Source organism: Triturus cristatus, chromosome 3_2 (genome assembly GCF_964204655.1).
Source record: "Triturus cristatus chromosome 3_2, aTriCri1.1, whole genome shotgun sequence".
In the NCBI taxonomy this organism is placed as follows: Eukaryota; Metazoa; Chordata; class Amphibia; order Caudata; family Salamandridae; genus Triturus; species Triturus cristatus.
Genome location: NC_140584.1, coordinates 289,853,067 through 289,876,040, shown reverse-complemented (window position 1 = coordinate 289,876,040; position 22,974 = coordinate 289,853,067). Strand labels below are relative to the sequence as shown.

The 22,974-nt window shown below is 48.4% G+C and overlaps 1 protein-coding gene across 2 annotated transcripts in view; it reads left to right on the top strand.

The window, feature by feature from the left end:
* The window catches only part of LOC146857175 (regulator of G protein signaling rgs-2-like), a 72,443-nt gene extending 50,606 nt beyond the window's left edge, over positions 1–21,837 (top strand). The window contains exons 4-5 of one of the 2 annotated variants that reach the window (XM_085646803.1): positions 19,809–20,046; positions 20,935–21,837. In XM_085646803.1, the coding sequence (XP_085502929.1) occupies positions 19,809–20,046; positions 20,935–21,123 (427 nt within the window). In that variant the 3' untranslated portion in view covers positions 21,124–21,837. Of the gene's footprint in view, positions 1–19,805; positions 20,047–20,934 lie in introns of both variants that reach the window. The other variant, XM_085646802.1, reaches the window with a different exon arrangement.
* Positions 21,838–22,974: the final 1,137 nt, after the last annotated feature.

Sequence of the window (22,974 nt, the reverse complement as noted above, 5' to 3'; positions counted from 1 at the left end):
TCTGGGACTGCGTGGCTAGGTTTGAAATGGTGCTTTGCGATTTACAGCCAAGCAATGCAAAAGAACACAAATGCACAGTGACGGCTTCTCTGCAAAAGCGGTGGAGTGTCACCCTCCCTGCCAGCCTCTAAACTTGAAAAAGAAAACAATAATAAACCGGGTTTATTATCATTTTATTTTTCAAGTTCTAGTGGGTGGGGTCATCTCGGGGGATGTCAGGAGAGGTAGTGGAGGGACTGGTTTCGGTGCCCATGTGTGTTTGGCTGGCCGCCTCAGGCCGGTCAAACACACATGGGCACTGAGCTGTCCCCAACCCCAGCTGCATTGCCGGTTGGAGACAGCAAAGTACAGGCTCCCAGTTTTGCTGGCAGCGCAAATTCTCAGCACTCAGGCCATTCCTGACGCTGCTTTCAAACATGAGAACAGCATCACTTTAGGCCGCAAGGGACACTGGGAGCCTGTGTTGCAGCTGCATCGAGACTCGAAGCAGAAGAGCGTCGGGCAATTGCCAGGTAAGATTTTGTTTTTTCCTTTCCTTTTTCTGTTTTTGTCCGGTACCCCTCCCCCGCCCCACCTCTCCGCCTGCACAGCAGCCGCTATTGCAAATACAAACAGAATCTAAAACTAGGCAGTTTGGAACAATGTATCTTAATCAAATCTAGAAAATCATGAAGATGAAAAACAAATCACGGGACACAATGGGCAACTAACAAGGCAGGACGGAAATTGATGCAATTTTTTTCAGGAACATTTTTCTAAGAAAAATGTCTTACATTTCCGTCCAGCCTTGTTAGTTGCCCATTGTGTCCGATGATTTGTTTTCCATCTTCTATTTATTTATTTTAGAGTAAGTATGGTAATCTTGCACAGCATTCATGCAGATGATTGGTGTGAAAAGACTAAAAAAGAATGGTATTTTCAATATTTTTAACGTTAATGATGTATGATGGGCTATTAGAAATGATGGAAAGGTTGTTCTTTACAATAAAAGGCAGAAGAATCATGATTGCAAGAGTTATGACTAGAGGATGTAATTGTACAAGAGAAACTCAAAGGCAAAAAACTTAGACTGAACCATGGATTTGTAGGCAGTGGAAGTCTCGGAGTACTGTCAAGGTCAGACTGGGACAGAAAACAGGCCCAGGCTTCAAAATTGAACCAGCCAAAGATTAGTGAGTTATATAGTTAAAAAGTGGCCCATTTTTTCAAATTAGGACAGTTTTGAAATTGTAAAGACACACAGTATTAGTTTGGAAGACTACTTGGATTGGAGTTTGCTGCAGGCAATGTTTGTTTTAATACAAACACAAGGGGATGATGGACGGAGCGCTGAAACTTTTCAAACACTCACCCCCAGTCACAGATCTGGATTGAATCCATCATTGTTCTTTAGCTCACTTCGCCACCCCAGTCATATGCAAATCAGTCTTGACCCTATGCCTCATGGGAACAGTCCATCCTGAACTGCCACGCCAGGTCTTCCCTGGACCGGAAACAAACATCCTGCAACAGGTTTCAGGGTACTACCCCTCATCAGCCAGGCTAGCTTGAATTCAGTGGCAAAGTGAGCAAGGGACCCACGTCTGGGCATAACCTGCCAACTTAGGACGAACAAAGCAAACACAAGGAGATGATGGACGGAGCGCTGAAACTTTTCAAACATTCACCACAAGTCACAAATCTGGGTTGAATCCATCATCGTTCTTTAGATCACTTTCTCAACCCAGTTCAGACCCAGCCATATTCAAATGAGTGTTGACCCTGTGCCTCATGGGAACAGTCCAGCCCGAACTGCCAAGCCAGGCCTTCCCTGGACTGGAAACAAGCATCCTGAGACCGGGTTCGGGGTAACACGCCTCATCAGCCAGGCTAGCTTGAATCCAGTGGCAAAGTGAACAAGGGACCCATGTCTGGGCATACCCTGCCAACTTAGGGTGAACAAAGTAAACACAAGGAGATGATGGACGGAGTGCTGAAACTTTTCAGACACTGCACATTCTCACAGCACATTTTCTATTAAAATGGCCACTACATTTGCACAGCCATAAAGTTTTACTGATAATACTATACAGCTACAAATTCTTATGTCCCGAAATCATGTTTCAGTGAATATTTATCATTATGATGTCGGGCAGACGTAACACCTTAGCGGTTTGGAATTGCCTGACCTTAGGTCGGTGGTTCTGATTGCAGTATTAGGATGCGACCGCCCATAGGGCGGTCTCAAACATCAATTTTCCAATGGAAGCTTGTGTGACTGGTAGAAAAGGTCAGAGGCACAACTTTCCTTTGGAAAATGGATGTTTGTAAACATCCCTGGCCCTCCATAATGGAGGGGCATGGGGCACCTACCCCAAAGTCACTTTCCGACAGCTTTTCCATGTCGGAAAGGCCGACATGGAAAGGCTGTCGGAAAGCGGTATCGTAATCCCAATGGCAGAGCAAGGTTGGCTCTTCTATCATTCAAGGGATTGCAATTCCATTCCTCTTCTGACAGGGTCTGTGACCCTGTCGGAAGAGGAGCGGAATCCCCCCGCAGGTTTTCCTTCGGCCATCGTGATACGGCAATCGGAGGAATACCCTCGATGTCGGGCATAAAGCCTCCGACAGTATGTTGGATTGGCTTTCCGCCCGGCATCGAAATCGGGCCCCAAGTGTCTTGAATTTTTTGATCCTATTAATAATTGTTTTCATCACACTACAGAATGTCAAAAGCAAATGCTTCATTTGTGCTTTCCTCACTGCTGATATATTTTGAAATATTTGTAAAGTTCAAGTTTTTTTGTTAAAAAAGTAGCATCTGACAGCATTTCCTTTCACACTCAGCAAGATTGTCACATAGTTATCATTACAAAATTCTCTCACTTTGCAGCCAGAGAAAGAAAAGTAAACACCAACCTTCATTTTAAAAGAATAAGATGCAATTTGTCAAAAGTCAGAGCCTGGTAATTGACCTCTATGATACTATAGCATTTAAAGACATCTTTATTGCTTGTTCCCCTTCTGAACTACAGCACATTTGGGAGTGCTGCAGGACCCCCCTCTCCCCTGCACCATAAAGAATCTTTCCCCTGCACGCAGACACCCTTGCACTATGGTGCAAGTGTGGCTGCGTTGGCGCTACACTGCTAAGTATAGCACCACCGCAGGGAGAAACACAAGGCTGCACCATATCCTTGTAAATATTTATTTATTTATTTATTTGTAGAGTTTTATATAGCACTAACTAGACCCGGAGGTATCAGAGCACTTTACATAGATGTGGAGTACATAAACAGTTGCACTGGTTACATCGGTTACAAGAGAATAAAAAACACAAAAACAAGTCACAAGGAACATAGAGGGTGGTGGGGAGGGGAATTGAGCTAGAAGCTGGAAATCAGTCCAAGTCAGGCATACCGGCAATTTAGGAGGATAAACGGGGGGCGGAGCTTGCCCAGCAAGAATATGGCCGCGCTCAGTTAGAGCTCCGCACATCACCGCCGCCATCTGCCAGGTATCCGGCCATATTCCCACCGCAGCCGAGACACAGACGCCGGCGCCGGCTACCAGGGTGCCCGCGGACTTCGGGGGGCACTACCGATCACCAGCGGCATTGTTTTCCTCCCACGCCGCGGGCTCCCGGCGGTTGCGACAAGGTGCTGCCTAGAATCCCCGCCCTCGAGTTTGGTGCCGGCCGGCCCTCCAGTCATCCGGACCGGCTGCTTCTGGAGCGAAGCCTGCTGCTCCGTTCCTGTTTTTCTGGCTGCCGCTCCTGCTACCAGTAAGGGGGCTGAGACCACGACGTGCTGTGTGCCTGATTCGCCCTCCCCAGGGGCTGCCTGCTTGGCCCTCTGCTGCCTTGCGCCCTGCCTGCTGGGGACCCCCAGCTGCCATCTGACGCTGCTGCCCCGTGGACCTGCGCTGCTGCTGGCGACTATCCTTCCCCTTGGGCATAGGGGTGGCGCATGTGGGCGCGCTGTGCCTGGACATTACTGGGGTGTGCTGCCTCCTGCTGCTCACCTCCCTGGGTCTCTCTGCCTGCCTGACTTCCTCTGCCTGACGCATCCGTCTAAGGCTCCTGACGGTGAGCGTCATATTTCTTGCTGTGTTTGCTGCTGCTTTGGGCTGCACCTTCCTGTCTTCGGGGGCCCGTCTCCTCGCCTGGCTCTGGGTCTTCCATTCCTCTTGCTGCAACGAAGCTGACTGACGACTAGAGCTGGTGAGTTTGGTTCCCTTGGCCCTGAGATTCAGCGCCCCCCTCTTCTGCTTTGCGCCTGCCTGCTCCTTCCGACGCCATTATGGGGAAGGTTGATCGTAATCAACCTAAACTACAATTTGAACACCGTAAATCCCGTCGCATAGAGGAGGGGGCGGAGGGTGTGGACACGACCCTCCCTGGAACTGACGCCCCAACCGACGACCCTGTAGGTGACATAAAACAGATTATCGCGTCAATGCAGCGGGGCCTTACTGCCATAGACTCTAAGATTGATACGCTGGCCTATCGCATGGACCGTGTATCTGAGCGTGTTGATAAGCAGGCTGAGCGCCTGGATATGGTGGAGCGTCGCATTGCTGAAGTGGAGGAATCCCAGACCGACGCGGGAGATGTGCGAAGGCAGATGGAGCGCGCTCTTGTGACCCTACACGACAAGACGGAGGAATTAGAGGCTCGGTCGCGCTACTCCAATCTGCGCATAACTGGCCTGGCGGAGTCCACGGTGACGGGGAACATGGAGCAGTTTGTAGAGCGCCTGTTGACCACTCTCCTGGGCGCCGATACCTTCTCCCAACTGTTCGTTGTTGAGAGAGCACACCGCTCCCTTGGGCCCCGACCCCAGCCTGGCCCCCCCTCCTCGGCCCATTATTGCTAAACTCTTAAACTATCGGGACAGAGACGCTGCACTGCGCAAAGCACGTGAATTGGGGTCCCTTAGGTACGAAGGATCAGACATCTCTCTATTCCCCGATTTCACTCTGAAAGTGCAGGAGGCGCACCGGCAATTCTCCCCACTGAAACGCAAACTGCGAGACTACCACATTGACTATGCCATGCTCTACCCAGCACACCTGAAGGTCCTTTTTGATGGCAAGCCCAGGATTTATTCCGACCCGCAATCCTTGCACAAGGCCGTCCGAGATTGGGAGAAAGCCAACAAACCTTCGGGCAGTCAGAAGCCCCCTTCCTCGCAGTCTACTGCTCATGTGCACCTGGACGATAATGACTGAACGATTTGTTGTGTGTTACTTGTGTGCTCCAGATGTTTTCCGTTGCTACTGTTTATGGTGCCATGATGTATTATTGTGTACCCTGCTGTCTCGCCATTGACCCTGCGGGACGCATGGTATGCTTGGTGAAGCTCTACCAGAGCGCTGTGGTTCTTCCCCCTTGTCGGGCTTTGCCTCATTCGCTTCCATGTTTTCTTTTCTCTGATACATGTGGCCGGCTCCCCACGCTGCTCCACATGGGCCTGTTCCCCTCCAGTGGGCCTTAGCCCTCCTAAGCTACGTTGCTTTGACTCTTTGGCATTCCTATCTGTTTATCTCCTTGAGAGATGTGGCGGCCCTGCTACATGTAGGCGGTGTTTGCGTATTATGCTCAGTTTGTGTGGCTGGGCAACATCCGCCCCTTTGCGTTAACCGCTGATTTACCTCCAATGGGTTGGGGATCCCAAGAGGTGTTTGTTGACTGTTTCCCTATGTTGTTTGGGTGGGTTGTGCATTGCCTTCGCAAAGTTGGGGATTGCAAGGCGTGGGTGGGGGGTGGCAAGTGTTTATGGATTGTCTTTTCTTTTTCCTTTTTATTTTTTTGCATTATTTGGATCGCCAATTTCCTCATTTGGTATGTGAAGGATCTATATGTCCCTCCTTTCCCCGTTGCTTTATGGTGTGCATTCAGGCGTGCTCTCTACATGATAGATGTCCAGCTTGCTGCAGTGCAGGTTGCGATTCCCCATGTTGTTGACAGCATTAGATATGTGTGATTATCGACCTAGGTCCCAATCATCTACTAATCTGACCCTTATGTCGTGGAATATTCGCGGTCTCAATGATCAGCGCAAGGTGAGGAAGGTTATAGCCTATTTAAAGCGAAAGGAGATTTATTCCGTTATTGCAAGAGACGCACCTGCCACCGGGTGTTGCACTCCTGACTAGCAAACAACTAGCAGGGCTTTCGCATGCGGCTTGCTTTACCTCCCACGCCAGGGGTGTTTTGATCTGGCTTAACCCTAGGGCTGGCTTCAAGTTAACCCCTTTACACACAGACTCTGCAGGGAAGTTCGTTATCTCACACTGTCACAGCCCTCGCTGGGAGTTCCTCGTGCTCAACTCCTATGGCCCTAATTACGACGACCCAGGGTTTTTTCAATCCCTTTTTGATTTAATTAAAGCACACTGTAATTTGCCGATCTTCTGGGGGGGTGACTTTAATTGTGTTATGGACCCGACGTTAGACTGCTCCAGAGGCCCCACCCGTTCACTCTCTGCGTCGGCGAAGGCGGTGCAGGATATTGCTCTGCAGCTTCAATTGGCAGATGTGTGGCGCACCCGCTCTGCCACTAGTGGAGGGTACACTCACTATTCCGCACAGTATGACATTCACACGCGAATTGACTATTGGCTTCTCTCACAATCCCTATTGCCTAAGGTGCTGCAGTGTACTGTTTTAGCTCGCTCTTTTTCAGATCACTCCCCGGTCACGGTCGCGGTCCCTCCCTGCACTCCGCCCCCATTCTTGTGGCGATTCCCGCCCTATTCACTGCTGGACTCTGTTTTTCACTCTGAACTGCGTGAGGCTGTCTCCTTCTTCTTCGATACAAATGTGGGTTCGGTCAACTCCTTTATGACGGTGTGGGAAACATTTAAGGTTTTCATTCGGGGTATTGCTATTAGTAAACATGCGGGAGTGCTTCGCGCTATCAATGATCGCCTTACACTGCTGGAGGCCCGGCTTTCAGATATAGAGTCATGCCTGCTTCTTTCAGATGACCCTGAACTGAGAGATCTCCTTAAGTCCTCATTGGCCGAATTCCATGAGGCCGCAGATAGCGAGGTCAAGCACATGGGTAAATACGCTACCGCCAGAGCGTATGGCGAAACCGATAGGCCTGGCTCGGTTCTGGCGGTGATGGCCCGCCGACGACTGGACGCGCGAGATGCTCCTGAGATAGAAGGCGACGACGGGACCACTCTGACGCACCCCACTGATGTCAATATGCAATTCTTATCTTACTATCGGGACCTATATAGCTCCAAACTTGCCCCGAGTGACGATGAAATCACCAATTACTTGGAATATATACAACTACCCTGGCTCCAAAATTGGCACAGGGAATTCTTGATGCTCCCCGTCGAAGCAGCGGAGATTCGACTAGCTCTTGGATCTATGCGCGAAAGCAGCGCACCTGGGCTTGACGGCCTCACAGTCCCCTTTTACAAAGCCTTCAGTGATCTCCTCATCCCACATATTATAACGCTGTTCCACGATATGGCCGCGAACGGCATCATGCCCCCATCTATGCGTGAGGCTTTAATTATCACCCTTTTGAAGCCTAACAAGGACCCCCGTAGATGCCCTTCTCACCGTCCGCTTTCTCTGATCAATGTGGACACTAAACTGTATGCAAAGATCCTTGCCAATCGTCTAGCCCCGCTCCTTCCCCAACTTATTGGCCCTGAACAGGCTGGGTTCATCCCACGTCGCACGCTCACACAAAATATCCGCACAGTTTTTGGCGCATTGCAGCATATCCGCCCAGAGGTCAAAGCCGCTGCGCTGTTCCTTGACGCCGAAAAGGCTTTTGATTCCATCAAATGGAAGTTTATGTACGCTGTGCTGCGGCGCATTGGAGTTGGTGAGGAATTCATACAAATGGTGTCGGTGTTATACAACTCCCCTGTTGCTCGGGTTCGCACGGGTGATGTGGTTTCCTCCACTTTTTCGATCCGCCGTGGCTCGAGGCAAGGCTGTCCACTCTCCCCGCTGCTCTATGCGATAGCTGTCGAGCCACTGTTAGGGGCATTACGTGAATATCACAATCACAGAGGGCTTCGCTTTCCACATTACAACCTCATTGTCTCGGCATACGCAGACGATACGCTGTTGTACATCAGAGACCCTGAGACCCACGTACCCCCTGTGATACGAGAGGTATTACGCTTTGGGGGATTGTCTGGCCTGAGGATCAATTGGGATAAGTCTATTTTGTTCCCATTGACACCTACCACGGTCCACTTTCCGCTTGACTTCCCACTCCAGTGGACCACCGAACCGGTGCGGTACCTAGGTATCCAAGTTCATTCGAATGCCGAGGAGGTCCTTAGGGCCAATTATGCCACATTGATGGGAAAGATAGGTGATGACGTGGACATATGGATACGTCTCCCATTATCTTTAGTTGGCAGAGTATCCTTGGTTGTGCTACCTCGCCTACTTTTTCTGTAATATACCCATCGTGGTTCCTCCACAGCTGTTTCGTGACTTGCGATCTCTGACGAGCGAACTGGCATGGGCGGGCAAGACTCCGCGAGTCGCCTTTGACATGCTTATGCTTCCGTATGCCGCTGGCGGCCTTAACGCCCCCAACTTCGAATTGTATTATAGGGCTGCGCAGGCCTCCCACGCTCATAGCTGGGTGCATGGTCCTCAAGATCAGCCCCATCTCCACATTGAAAGGGTTGTCGCCGCCCCCTACTCGTTGCCTCGACTATTGACACAGGCCCCTACTCGACGAAGTGGCGTATTAGACTCCATTAATTCTGTAGTACACGCGTGGAATGCTCTGCTGCGAATATATGAGGGGGCGCAACTATACTGGCCCCGTATGCATATCGACTGGTGCCAGTGGTTTGTGCTCAGCTCAGATAGAGGTACCCTAGATTCCCTTCACAAACTACGTATATATCAAATGGGCGATCTATTTCGTCAAGGAAGGTTGGGCACCTGGGATGAGGTGGCAGGCACGGACGGCATACATTCAGCCCTCACCAAGTTTAACTTTTTTCGTACTCGGCACGCTTTGAAGGCGGTGTTGGGTGATGACTTACAGGAACCCTTGGCGATCCCCCCTCTGACAACTCTTCTAAGCGCTCCCTCCCCGCGCGGTATCATCTCCAAGCTCTACACTCTTGCACATAGTGAAAAAGCGTCTTCCCTTAGCGGCATTAGACGAGCTTGGCAGGCTGACATAGGAACTCCCATCTCTGACGACATCTGGTTTTATTGTTGTAAGGTTACTCGTGGGATCTCCCTGAATGGCCGCCACCGACTGGTTCATTTTAAATTTCTCAATAGAGTATATTACTCCCCTTTACAGCTTTTTAGATATGGGTTGTTAGACTCTGCCGATTGTGAGAGATGCTGTGCCCCACATGCAGATTTTTTCCACCTAGCGTGGCAATGCCCGTCAGTGTTTCACTATTGGGAACTAATTTTCCAGAAGCTAAGCGATATTCTGGGGCTACTCCTCACCCCAGACCCCCTGCTGGCGCTTCTTGGCTACACCAAACCCCTTAAGAATACTGTACGCAAATTGGCTGCCATGGGCCTCCTGCTTGCTAAGCGTCGATTAGCGATGCGATGGCTGAGGGGCCCGCTACCTACAGTTTCAGAGTGAAAGCGTGACATGTTGTATCGCAACACCCAATCTGATGTCTGCAGCGAACTGCTCCCCCCTTTTAATCGCCCTAAAAGTTTTTGGGGGCTATTTGCTCAATATCGAGGTGCTGCTCAGTCAGCAATGGAGGATCCTGATGTCTTAAGTGTGACTGCACGATTTCGCTACACTTCTTCATTGGATAGTTTTGCATATACCCTCCTCCTGGTTCTCTCTGACACACGGCCTCCATCTTGTCCGCAGCTAATGGCGCCCGCATGGTTCTGTCGCATTACCTCACAATTAATGTACTGAGTGTCTGTTAATGTACTGTATGCACCTTTGCTGCCACTCATATTATCATGCACCTTTGCTCTGTATTACAACTGTGACCTTGCTATTGTTTTTTTTTACCTTGGTGATCCATATTAATGCCTTCACTGCTTGACATTGTAATTTTCTTTTTTGTTATGTCGGCTTTTTGTATGATTGCTTTCGTTTCATTTTGTTTTCTCTGTTATTGTGTTGAAATAATAAAATACAATAATAAAAAAAAAATGAAGGAGGTTAAACATCAGGGGTCTGCCAAAGTAAATGTCAACGAACCCCCCGTCCATTCGACGTTGCGGAATTCACAGTATCCAGGGCCAGCCACGCACTCCGCGCCAGAGCACCCTGGCTGTAGGGATGGCCAGAAGAAGGGGGCGAAATGGATGTCTCGCACGGACCATCCTAGCCAATAGGTTGTAGGCGTCCCAAGGGGGGGGATCGTTGTGAGGGGGAAAGACAGGCTGGCGAACCAAGACAAAGACCGTTGGCAAGGGGCGATCTCGGCATCCGATCAACGTCGCCAAGATGGTGGACTCAGGTCTCAGTCCCATAGACCTCCTACACAAAATGGAGGAATTGCCGATCCTCCGAACCCCTAATCAAAAATCAGGGAGGAAGCCAACCTCTCGGTGCAGGACACGATGGGTGGGGCTGTCACTGGGACGAGAGGGCGGAAGACAGGAACTTGCCGCTGTCTCCCGGTTCGTCAAGGAATCGCTCGGGGACACAAGCGTGGCAGTATCGCGGCATTCACTCACTGCTTTGTCAGAGGAAAGCGACTCGGGTGTCGAAGCAGCAGCTATGGGAGGTGTAGAAAGAGGAAGTCATTGCGGGAAGCTGAGCAACCATGGCTAAAATATGGTGCAGCCATTCGTTTCTGAAGTGGCGGAGTGAGGTGTTAAGCCATGATGGCTAACGCCCCACTCCGCCACTTCGTTGCACCACTTCCTTGTACATATCCCCCAGATACCGTTGCCCCATAGCGGCCTCAATGTTATAACAGTGACTTGAGTAAGTAGTTAATGTTGTTTAGCCTTGCCTCCTAATGTTCAGAGAAGAGGCAAACGTAATATGGCAAAAATAGTTTATGCATTTAGAAATGCCATATATTTAGAATCTACACTATACTCCCTCTTAAATAAATGAGGGTTTTCAATATAGCCTTATAGTCCGGGCTATACTGCCCATTAAATGCCCACTCCAGCATTCGGCTCGGGCCTTTAACAATGCATGGGGACTTTAATGCCAGTATTGCCCAACTACGGGGGCTATAAGGCTATTAGAACATTCAGCCACTAGATGGCAGAATGTTCTAACAAAACAAAGGCCTCACCGAGCCCGAGGGAATTTAAATTCCCTTGAGCTCCATCAGACCTTTGTTCACAGCAACAGTTGTGAACGACAACTCTAGAATGTTGGCCCTCCATGCTTTTACTAGCCATTAGAAGCTCGGAGTACTCAATTGTCTTCAGTGGAGCTCCCAACATTCCAGTGTTCTAATATAGCCTTTCAGCCCGCCGGCTCGGGCCTTTAACCAGCTATGGAGGGTTATATTATTTATTTATTTATTTATTTAGTGTTCTGTATTGCGCGAGCATGAACTGTTGGGGTATCAGAGCGCTTTACAGCAGTAGCAAGTAATTACAAGAATTAGCAAAAACAAAGTTAGATACAAATTGGAGCATACAAACATGAGAAAACAGTGCAGGGAGAAACAGGCTATACACAAGGAATAGGGAAAGAGAACAGGAGAACATTTGGAGAGATAGCGGAGGGCGATGGCAAGAGCAGAGGGAGACTGCAGGCAACAGCCTTTGACCTTAAAGTGACAGTGAGGTGGAAAAGAATGCAGAGTGGTAGGCAACGTCACTGAAAAAGGAGTCACGTGGATTGCATATATGAGAGCAGAGTCGACAATCCCGATAGAGTTCAAGTACAAGATAAAGCAAGTCGCTGCACTGCTGAAACTGCAGAGGCACTGAGACAGATTAGGGTAGGAATTTTCCCATTTGGAAAGTTATAAAGCTATTAGAACATTCCGCCACTAGAGGGCAGAATGTTCTAACAAATAAAAGAAAGGCCTCACTAAGCCCCCTTTTTTAGAACTCTGTTTATTAACATACATCAGCATCAGTTATACAATACAGAGGAGTCAACAAATTTGTGCACGGTGATGACATATAAGAAAATAGATTACAGCATTGCATGGTGAAGGAATGTTATGGGGTGAGGAGGTCATTGTGTTCAATACTACGAGGCGGTCGATATATCTCTCCCCGATACACGTTCCAAGGGGCCCATATACGGGACCACTTTTTGGGGCAGCCCCTGGCCAAACATACCGTCTTTTCCCTATGCATGCACCATTCGAGGTCTTTTTTCCAGGCTTCTATTGTAGGTGGTTGAGCTGCGCCCCATAGCTGTGCAATATTTCTTTTCGCTAGCATGAACCCCAGTATGGCCCGTTGTGTGTGATGAATGTTCAGGTGTGTAGGTTCATTACCAAAGAAGGGTATTCCTGCTGTTCCTCAATATATGAAAGAAGAGGAAGAAGAAGAGTCAAGTGGGAGGCTGGAACCAACTACATCCAATATATGTTTAGAGTTGGTAATCCATTTGTTGGATAATAATGCCCTCACACACCCTTTCAGGTGTCATGCTTCATCATATGGGCTGCTCCTCGTCGGGCCGGCGGTGCAATGCCTAACGGGCTCCCTTAATAAGGGGCACTTTATCGGAGATCTTCAATCCAACTGCCGTATGGTGAAGTGCGGGTGTGGGGGCCTGGGAGATGTAGATGTGACTAAGTGATATAAAACAGGGTTGAGAGTGTCAGCTGGGAATTAATTTTATTCTTGGGACCTCCTTCCCTGATTAAAAACGTGAAGGTGTAGCACTCAACAGAGTATAATGTCTCATGTGGGAGTGGCTTATGTTATAATGGTCAGGTGTGTAGGTTCCCATATAGTCAGGCGGCACCTCCGCGCCTCTGGGCGGAGGCAGACAGGGAGCACTGCATTGATTGTGTCGTGAACCTTGTGCCAGAAGGAACTAATGTAGTCACACTCCCATGTGATATGCATAAACGTTCCTATGTGGCCGCACTGTCTCCTGCACGCCCCTCCGTCAGCCCTCCCCATTTGTATCAGACAGGACCCTGTGATATATACCCGGTGGGGGATTTTAAGCTGTACTAGTCGAAGGCGCACTGGAATAGCGACCATACTAGGGGAAGACACTGCTGCTTGCCAGTCCTCGTCATCTATTTCGATACCATCCCTTACGCATTTCTCCCTTAAGGATTGGAGGGGATCCACCATGTTATTGATCAATTTCTTGTATATTAAGGAAATGGTCTTTTCGGGTAAATGGCCGTCTAATATTCTGTCCTCCAATGGTGAGGATTTGGGAGGAGAAGAACCTCGTGGCAAGAGGGACCGAAGTGAGTGCAGAACCTGTGCGTATCGAAAACGTTCAGTGTCCGCCAACTCGTATTGTGTTTGCAGTGTGAGGAAGGACTTAGTCTCTCCCTCCCCCCAAATGTCTTTGATATGTGAAATTCCAATGAGGTCCCACTTGTCGAACCCTTTTGATTGCCATAGGTCACCCAATTTCTCAGAGTCCCACAGTGGAGTAGCTAAGGTCAGTTTGTGTCCCCATCCGAGAGAATTAGTAGCGTCTTGCCAAACTTGGATGCAGTGTTTGGTGGGGCCTGTTAAAGTGTATCGCTTGGGTCTCGAGTATAATGCACTGTTATAGTTTCCACCAGGAAGAAGCCACCTGTCCATATTGTAGCCGGGGTCGTCGGGGCGACCATAGGTAGCGTGGTTGATGGCCTTTAAATGAGCCGCCCAATTGTATCTTTTGATGTCGGGGAGGCCGATGCCCCCGTCATACCAGTTTAACGTCAGCTTATTTAGGGCAATGCGTGGTCTCCTGTCCCATAGAAGGTCTCTCTGGAGGCCTTCGACCTCCTTAAAGTATGTCATTGGAACAGGGTCCATGGTGTTTTGCAGGGCATAAAGGAAACGAGGCAAAGACATCATTTTGAACAGGGCAGCTCTACCCAAGAGAGAGAGGGGAAGTAACCTCCAACTAGCTATGTCCCTTTTGAGCTTGTGCAGTGATGGGAGGAGGTTGTGGGCGTATCGGAGAGAGGGGTCGAGGGAAATAAATATCCCTAAATACTTAAAGCCCACTATGTTGACCTGTATTGGACAGTCTCTCTGTGGGATGGGAGGGACTCCATTGAGGACATACAAGAGGGATTTGCTCCAATTAACAGTAAATCTAGAAAATCTACAGAATATTGCCAGGATATCTAGTACAGCAACCAAGGATTTCCTGGGAGAGGCGAGATAGAGCAGTATATCGTCCGCATAAAGAGAAATGCGGTCTTCCCAGTTCGGCGACCATTTCAGTCCTCGTATCGTTGGATCTCTCCGAATCCAAGCCGCCAATGGCTCCAAGGCTAGGACGAAAAGGACAGGTGACAGTGGGCATCCCTGACGGGTCCCACGACTGAGTGTGAACGTGGCTGACTGTTTGTTATTGACTACTACCTGGGCCGGGGCTCGTTATATAAAAGACGCACCATTGGATATATTTTGGACCAAATCCCATCTTTGCCAACACCGCCCAGAGATAGGACCATTCATTCATATCGAATGCCATGGATGCGTCCTAGGAAACAATCATTGCTGGCTCTTGGATGGCGGATGCTCTACCTAGCACGCCGTGGACTCTACAGAGGTTCATGGCCGTGTTCCTATGTGGCATAAAGCCGTACTGGTCTGGGTGAACTAGGCCCCCAATTATTTTGACCAGGCGGTTGGCCAAGAGTTTGGCCAGGATTTTGGGCTTGGCATACAGATGAGAAATCGGTCTGTACGAGGCGCAGTCAGTCATAGGTTTACCTTCTTTGGGTATGATGACTATGGTGACAATCCTTTGATCCCTGGGCAGTATCCCACCCTCCATGCAGTCCTCAAACATAGATTTTAAGTACGGTGCAAGTTTATCTGGTTGAAGCTTGTACAGTTCAATGGGGATTCCGTTGGGACCGAGAGCTTTCCCAGAGTATAAGGAGCGGATTGCTTGTGCTATCTCATCTGTCGTCAAAGGACCCTCCATAAAGGCACAAACTTCTAATGAGAGTTTGGGGAGCCTAATGTCCCGAAGTAAGTCATGGGAGTCCTCTTCAGTGTATGGGGCTAAGGCTGTATAAACAGTGTGAAAGTGACTGGCGAATTTGTCTACTATGTCCTGTGGATCAGTGAGGGGTATGTCTCCATTGTCTCAGAGTTCAGGGACCAGCCTGCTCGCCCACTCTTTCTTGTCAAGCCATGCTATAAGTTTCCCTTCTCTGTCTCCCAGGTCAAATATCCTGCCCAGTTTTTCCCTACCCAAAACTTGAGCTCTATTGGTCACAAGTGTCTTGTATTTGTGTTGTCGTAGGCTCAATAAATGGAGTTTCTCTGGCGAATTCCGGTTTCCAGGTCTCCCTCTAATCGGCAGATCTCAGCCTCAATGTCTGAGACTTCTTTTTGGTGATCCGTCTTCATTCCAGAGATCAGGGATAAGGCCTGACCCCCGATCGCAGTTTTGAATGCTTCCCATAGTGTCTGAGACGAGGACACGGACCTTTCACTTTCTAGAAAATAATTATCCATAGCTTTAATGAGGTCTTTACGAAGTTTCGGATCCCGTAGATACCATGGATTGATAGGGGCAAGTCTTCCCACTGTAGTCTGGCTGCGAACTATGTGGCTCCATACCGGCGAGTGGTTGGAGATGCCCCTAGCTAAGTGTAAGATTTCATGAATGTGGGTAATTTGTGAGGCGGTGATTAGGCAGTAATCTAGATAGGAAAGGCTATGGTGTACTCTGGAATGAAAGGTGTGTTGTATCCTGTCTGGGTGATATGTTCTCCACCCATCTACGAACCCCACGGCGTCGAGGCAGCCAGCGGGTAGAATGCCCAATCTCCCGTGGAGGATATCGGTCTAGTGTGCCCGAGATCACCGCATTGAAGTACCCCCCGAGGAGCAACAGGCCATCCGGAATGGAGAGCAGAACAGTGCATCGCTTTACATGAATTTCCGACCAGGTGTGTTTCCTGGAGTAGGACAACATCCGGGGCCTGCCGCTTAATATACTGGAGAACCACACTACGTTTGATCTTGTCCCCAAGCCCCTTAACATTCCAACTCAATATTTTAACATTTTTGTCCCCCTGTGCACACATTGGATAAGGCATAAGTCTCAGTGTCCTCTGCAATAGAGTCAATATCAATTACTGATGTTAAAACCATAATGACAAATGAACATGAACCCCCAACCCAACGACCCCCCACCCTGCTGCCCTGCACTCTGGGCGTGGAACTGCCCATGAAAAACCTGCAGAGTGCCTGTCGCCCTATGGAAGAACTAAAAGTAGAAAGTGTAGGGATGTGGAGCACCGTTTTCCTCTCCCCCTTCCCAAACGGTAAACATGAAGTTCCCAAAGAGAGTCACGCACCACAGTTCTAGGTGTCGACCATTGAGGGGAGATCCCCTCTGTAGATTGGCCACAGCATGGCCCGTTACCTGTCCCAGTGTGTCCCAGGAGTCAGTCCGTGCAGTGGAGTCACAGCGTCCATTCTAGCCCCATCAGTCGTGGGGCTGGGAGGTTGCATCTTCGCCATCGCTGCGGCTACACGGGGCCCGATCCGCCCGGCGCTCAATCCAGTCAGCCGCTTTCTCCGGTTGTTCAAAGAACAAGGCTCGCCCTTCTGCCTCCACACGGAGGTGCGCCGGGAACAGCATGGAGTATTTCAGACCCTCATCTCTGAGTTTCTGTTTCACCACAGTAAATGACTGTCTCTGCCTCTGCACTCGCTGTGTGAAGTCAGGGAAGAAGGAGATGTTCGAGTTATCGTACGGAGGTTGGCCCTCATTCTGGCCTTTTGAAGGATTTCATCTCGATCCTGGAAGTTCTGTACTCTCGCCGGTATCGGGCGCGGGGGGGGGGGATCCTGGCTTTGGACGACCCCCGGGGACTCTATGCTCCCTTTCTATGAAAAAGAACTTACTGAGGCCCTTGGGCTGGAGGTGTTTTAGGATAAGGTCTTCCACGAAGAAATCAGGGGTCTGCCCCTCGGCCTTTTCCGGAACCCCCAAAATACGTAGGTTATTGCGCCGTAGGAGGCCTTCATAATCGTCCAGCTTGAGTTCGGTAACTTTACGGAAAGTCTGCATGTCTTGGATCTCCCCTTGAAGTTGGGCGACGTCTCCCACCAAGCTATTTGCGGTGATTTCCACCTGTTTGACTTTCTCGTTGAGTTTGGCGAGATCTGCTCGGATTAAGTTTACATCAATAGCGATGGTGTCCATTTTGTGTTCCAAGGAGGTCTTAACAGTGGTTATGGCGCTCATGACATCCTTTAAAGAGAGTTCTCGTTCTTCCCCTCCCTGATCGCTGGTGGTTCTGCCTCTAGATAGGCTTGAAGCATGTCCTTGGGGAGGGCATAGCGGTCCAATTTATTTTGGGCCCTTTAGCCCCTGCAGGTTTGCCCTTGTCCATTGCTGCTCTGCTGTGTCTTCAGGTCTTTCGATCCCAGCTTCAGTAGCAAGCCCTCCTGGGGCGGCGATATGTCCCAGTCTCTGGGTATGAGGCACCAGACAAACCTCGAGGTTGGGAGAGCAGGGAGGGATATAGGCTCCGCCACCCGCCACACTAGCGCTCGCTACCCTCGTGAGACAGACCTGGCGAGCGGATCTGGCCACAGTCAATTCAGTGCAAGATAGGCAGGCTACGTACTGGGCACGTTCACTGCTCTCAGAAGCAGGCGAGGCCCTACACGGTTGTTTGAAAGACCTCCAGCAACACACAAAGAGTCCCAAAAGGCCGTGCGGTGGTCGCGGTTGCCGCAGCACCCTGCATTACTGTTGTGACCCTGAAAAGGTGGGGGAAGGGTGGGTCCCGCTTTTCCAATTTCTCGCCCTCGTTGAATTGCAGCAATATGCAGGAAAAGGGAGGCGGGGGGAGACCCGCGCCCCAGTCACGACACCGGGGGGCCCCTGGCCACTCACCGCATTTCACGGCTAGCATCGCCGATGGTGTGTCTCAGCAGCAGGTCGCTGATCCCGCTCCCCTCCCCAAACCTGATGGGCACTGACGGTTCTTGCTGCAGCGCCCTGTTTAGGCACCACTCTCCAGGTGGGCTCCACTATGCACCGGGGGTTGAATATGGGCACCCTTTTCCGGTCACGGAAGTCTCAGTGGTCACTTAAGGTGCGATGCTCACGCAGAACGCCGGCCGAATCCGTGGTTCTCGCAGTGGATGTGGGCGGAAATTGAGCTCCCGGCTACGGCACTGCCTTAGGCCCTCGACGAGCGGGATCCGTAACTTCGGGTGTAGGCAATCAGCAAAGTCGGGAGTGGGTGGAGATCGTCCCGTACACTTTCCAGTGCGTTTCTCTGATCCAGGGAACCGGATTGCTGCTTCGGGTAGATGTAGGGATGAAAGTTATTATGGAGCTGGGAGTTTAGGCGGCCATCTTGCTCCGGTGCTTGGCCACACACCCTCCGTGAGGCCTTTGTTCACAGCAATAGCTGTGGACGACAATGTTGGAATGTTGGAGCTAAGGGCTTCTACCGGCCATTAGAAGCTTGGAGCAATCCAAAGTTTTCAATTGAGCTCCCAACATTCCAATGTTCTAATATAATTTGCTTTCAAATGAGAGGGGCTTCCAAGGTAAAACCAATCAAGCTTCAGTCTTGTATTGTCCTACTCTAATGCCTTGCTTGCCACCAATCAAAGATTTGCCAGATGAAGCTATAAACACCTGATCACGTATTTATTATCCTGCAGTCCTAACGCATCTACGCAGAGGATGTGGCAGAAGATACATCTAGTCTACTCAAGACCCCGCCCCACCCATCCTCAAATAAATGCTTGTGTCTGACTCCCATGCATGTTATACATTTATGGCAGCATACAGGCAATGGAGTCTATGCCGATCTGTAAAATAATTAATTCTATTGCAAGAAAGCCCCATATTACAACTCATAGTCCTCTGACACTTATGACCTTTTCCACCTCCATCCACCAAGGGGTCACCTTCTTCCTCGGTCCATAGCTGCCATCATACTCCCAACATCTCTTACCCACTGCAGATATTTTCCCTGGCTCAGTATCCATTTAGCAGTATTTCATTTCTTATTGTTTCAAATATATGAAACCTGAGCTAAATGCAAGTGAATGACAGTGCACTGTGTAGAGGCTTTACTTATGTGAAGGGTTGTGGTGCAGGCTCTGCAGCCATAGCGGCCAAGTGTTAGCGTCATGGACAAAAATAGTTTATTTGAAGACTCTGGCTATGGAATTTTGAGCATGTGTTCTAACATGTCATCTGCCTGTGCTGAAAGGTGTCAGCACATTGTAGTGAGAGGTCATCTTAGTTGCCCCATGCACCCTCCTCAGCTTCTTTCTTTGTCTTATGTTATCTAGGTGATTGTTCTGTTTGAGTTCAGTATCCAATCATTCAGAAGGCACAAGCTGGACTATTATTTCAGTAAGCGTGATCTTCCATCTATGGCCTCTCTTTATTTCATTGTGCAACTGATTGAGAGATTAGTCACTATGGTTTGTTTCATATGGCATATGAAGACCAGAAGAAACATCTGGCCAATAATCTACATAAATATGAATATGAAAAGACATTTATAATTGTTAATATTGTGAACAGACACATTCGTAGGGTATGTTCAAGAACAAGCGAACAGTAGTAAATCTAACTGAGAGCTCCATGGAATAAGGTTTAATTTGTTACATTTGGGTGAGCTCCTATATATGGGTCTGTGGAAATGGCAACTTTTTCGGCCTTTTCTTTACTCCTCTCTCTTTTGTTCAGCAGCAGCAGTAGCCTTACACTGGATGAAGTCACCTCCTGGACGCGGTCTTTTGATCTCTTGCTAGAGAACCCGGCTGGCAGGAGTGTCTTCGCACAGTTCCTTCAGACTGAGCACAGTGATGAGAACATGATGTTCTGGCTGGCCTGTGAGGAACTGAAGAATGAACAGCACGAAGCTCCAGTCACAGAGATTGCCAAGAAGGTCTACCTGGATTACATCTCTATCCTGTCTCCCAAGGAGGTATGATGCACATTATAGCTGCAGCCACATCATCTTTGAGCTAGCTTCCCAATCGACTTTTGTTAAAAAGAATGTAGTTGAGCAACCAGTTGATCACTAACTAACAAGAGAAATACAGGCTTGGGGAGCATTGACAAATAAAATTGATTTGATGGATCCTATTGTTTTCCAAACAAGAGCCAAAGGAATAGGAAGACTGTAGAAAGTTAGGGAAGTAGAGCAGTTCAGGGATATTTATTAGACTCACATCAAAAGCTGGGCATCTTATATATTTCCTATTCCTCAGAAGCTTTAAAAAAAAAAAAAATGTGTCTGATACCATTTCAAAAACAGGTTGCGAAGATGCATATCTTGCAAAAATTATCACACGGTGACCTTGGCTGTCCTCACTGTGAACAAACAGCCACAAAAGAAAAGCTCAATAAAGGTTCTGCAAGGCAGAAACACAATAATAGATTATCAAACCATGACCATGAGCACTCCGATATGAGGATTGTTGTCCCTGCGCAGTAAGGTCCTACTGAAACCAGAGACCCTGTTATAATGTAAATTACAGTTCCTGTCCATTGTGTCTTCCAGTGAAGAAGAAATGTGATCAACTGCAGACATCCCCAACCCTAAAATTACCCACTTGTGGGTTGATGGTTCTCATTGCTAGCTTTATGGTCAAGAAGTTCCCAATTGGCAGGATTCTTAAATATTCTTATTTAGGGAGATAATTGGGAGTGCCAAAACTCATGGTCTTTGCATAATGTATGGTGTATTCCTCAATGACAAAAAAGTTATCCATTACTGCATGCTAGAGTTATTCCAACAATGATTTACTGTTGAAGTACAAATCATGTCAACCTTGGAACCTAACTGCACCTTTTGTTTATCTACATGCAGGTCAGCATTGATGCAACAGTACGGGACGCCATCAACAAGTCGCTGGCACGGCCAAGTGTGCACATGTTTGATGAGGCCCAGGCACAGGTCTATGCCTTGATGCACAGAGACTCTTATCCAAGGTTTCTGAACTCTCCACACTACAGATCACTGGTGCAGAGGCTATTCACACAGGAACATGACACGTAGCAGGCATTGGTCCCCAATGTTCTTCCGAAGCAAGCAGAAAAACTGCCACAACCATGACTGACTAAAATTACTGCCAAAAGAGCCAATTGGGTTGGCTGTATGTGCAAATCTCAGCTGTGAAGCTTGGCAGATATTTCATTCTAGTGCGCGATACAGACACACTTCCTCGTTCAATGGTTGGACAATATCAAGGAACAGGCTTCCAAGGAAAAAACAATCAACCACTGAATGAAAGTCTCTGGAAACATGTTCAAAAGCCTCACACTTTTACCTCACTCCATGACATACATTTTTTGCCTTGGTTTGGTAGCCTGGGCAATGATTGGTGAAATAAAGATATGGACTACTGATTACAACACCTGCTTTCCTTACTGATCAGGCAGCGAGGATTCCACCATGAGACATGTAAATTCTGAGGCCACCTATTTTTATTACCGACATTCAATGAAAAGTGCCCTGATATGGAAAGCACGCAAGAGCATAGAAAATAACAGTTTTATCAATGGTACAAACCCACGTGCCCAAAAGTGAGGGATATGGCAAGTGCACATAGTTCTATTTCACAATCACAAGAAGAATTCCTGAATTGTGAAATGTTCAGTTCTTAAACAGATTCATGTCAGAAGTGGCATGCCTAAACTGGTATTAGGATGCCCAAAGGTCTACGATGTGATATGACAGAATTTTCTCCAATAAATCTATTTACCTTTCGTACATCCCTCTATGTTGATTTTACCCGATTGCTAGCAAAATGTAATTCCTGAGTAGGTTTGGAATTAGATTTCAGCAAACGGCTGATACCACAGTTTTTCTATTTGCCCCAGCCTCCCACAAAACCTATTGCTCTGTTTCCTGTTCATATGTATTGAAACCCTCAACAAGACGATTGGGGCACAAGTCCACCTTGTTTTTGTTTAATGCTCGTTTTATACTCATTGTCTTCGTCCGGGGGGCTTGCCAATAGGTGTACTAGAGAAATTGTATACAGGAAAGTGACTCTGAAAAGCCAGTACTTGCTATTCTCATGTCGGTGAATATGACATGACTGATTCCCTACCCTCCCATCCTCGACCTTAGCAGCCTTTCAAAGACTGTCCTTTTTGAAAATCCCCTGAGCACTCTTAAGGTCTATCAATGTCAGCTTTTCTCCTATTACCTGCTCTTATCCTACACTTAGATCCTTTTGGATCTTAAGTTTTTGGAAAAGAGACTTGAGTTTCTCATGGTTAATATGGTTGGTTCAGAGGAAGTGAGGGAAATATAATGGCATAAGAGATCAGGATTATATTCTAGTGAAAGTTTGTATGGAAAAGGTGTTAACTTTTATGGTGTATTCATTTTCCACAAATATCTCCATGGTTGATTTCCACTTTTGTGGAAAATGTGGCTTGCAGTTTCTTCCAGCTTCATAGGTTTATGAAGGTCCACTTGCCTCATTCTGCACTATCCATCAGTCAGCTCCTATAATTGAAATGTTTTATAAGTGAGTGGTTAACATTGGCAATCAGTTGGAGTGACTATTCTTTCCTACCATGAAACTGTGATAACTCATGCTGAGCCAGCGGTGGAATATGAGACCAATTGTGGGGTGCAATGGAACAGAAGACAGCAGACATGGCTTTACCTACATGAGCCACTTTGTAGACGTATCTGCACATCCCGCAAACTCATAAATTGCAAAGGCTCTGAACATAAACACAAGGGTATTCCTCTAACAGTAACTGAATACTAGCCCACTTAACCATGTACCACTGGAGTTGGGGGAGCTATGTATTCCATTGTTCTATCCCAGCTGACTGTAGACCAGTAAAGTACAGCTCTAGTTTCTATTTCATTCCTCCAAAGATCCAA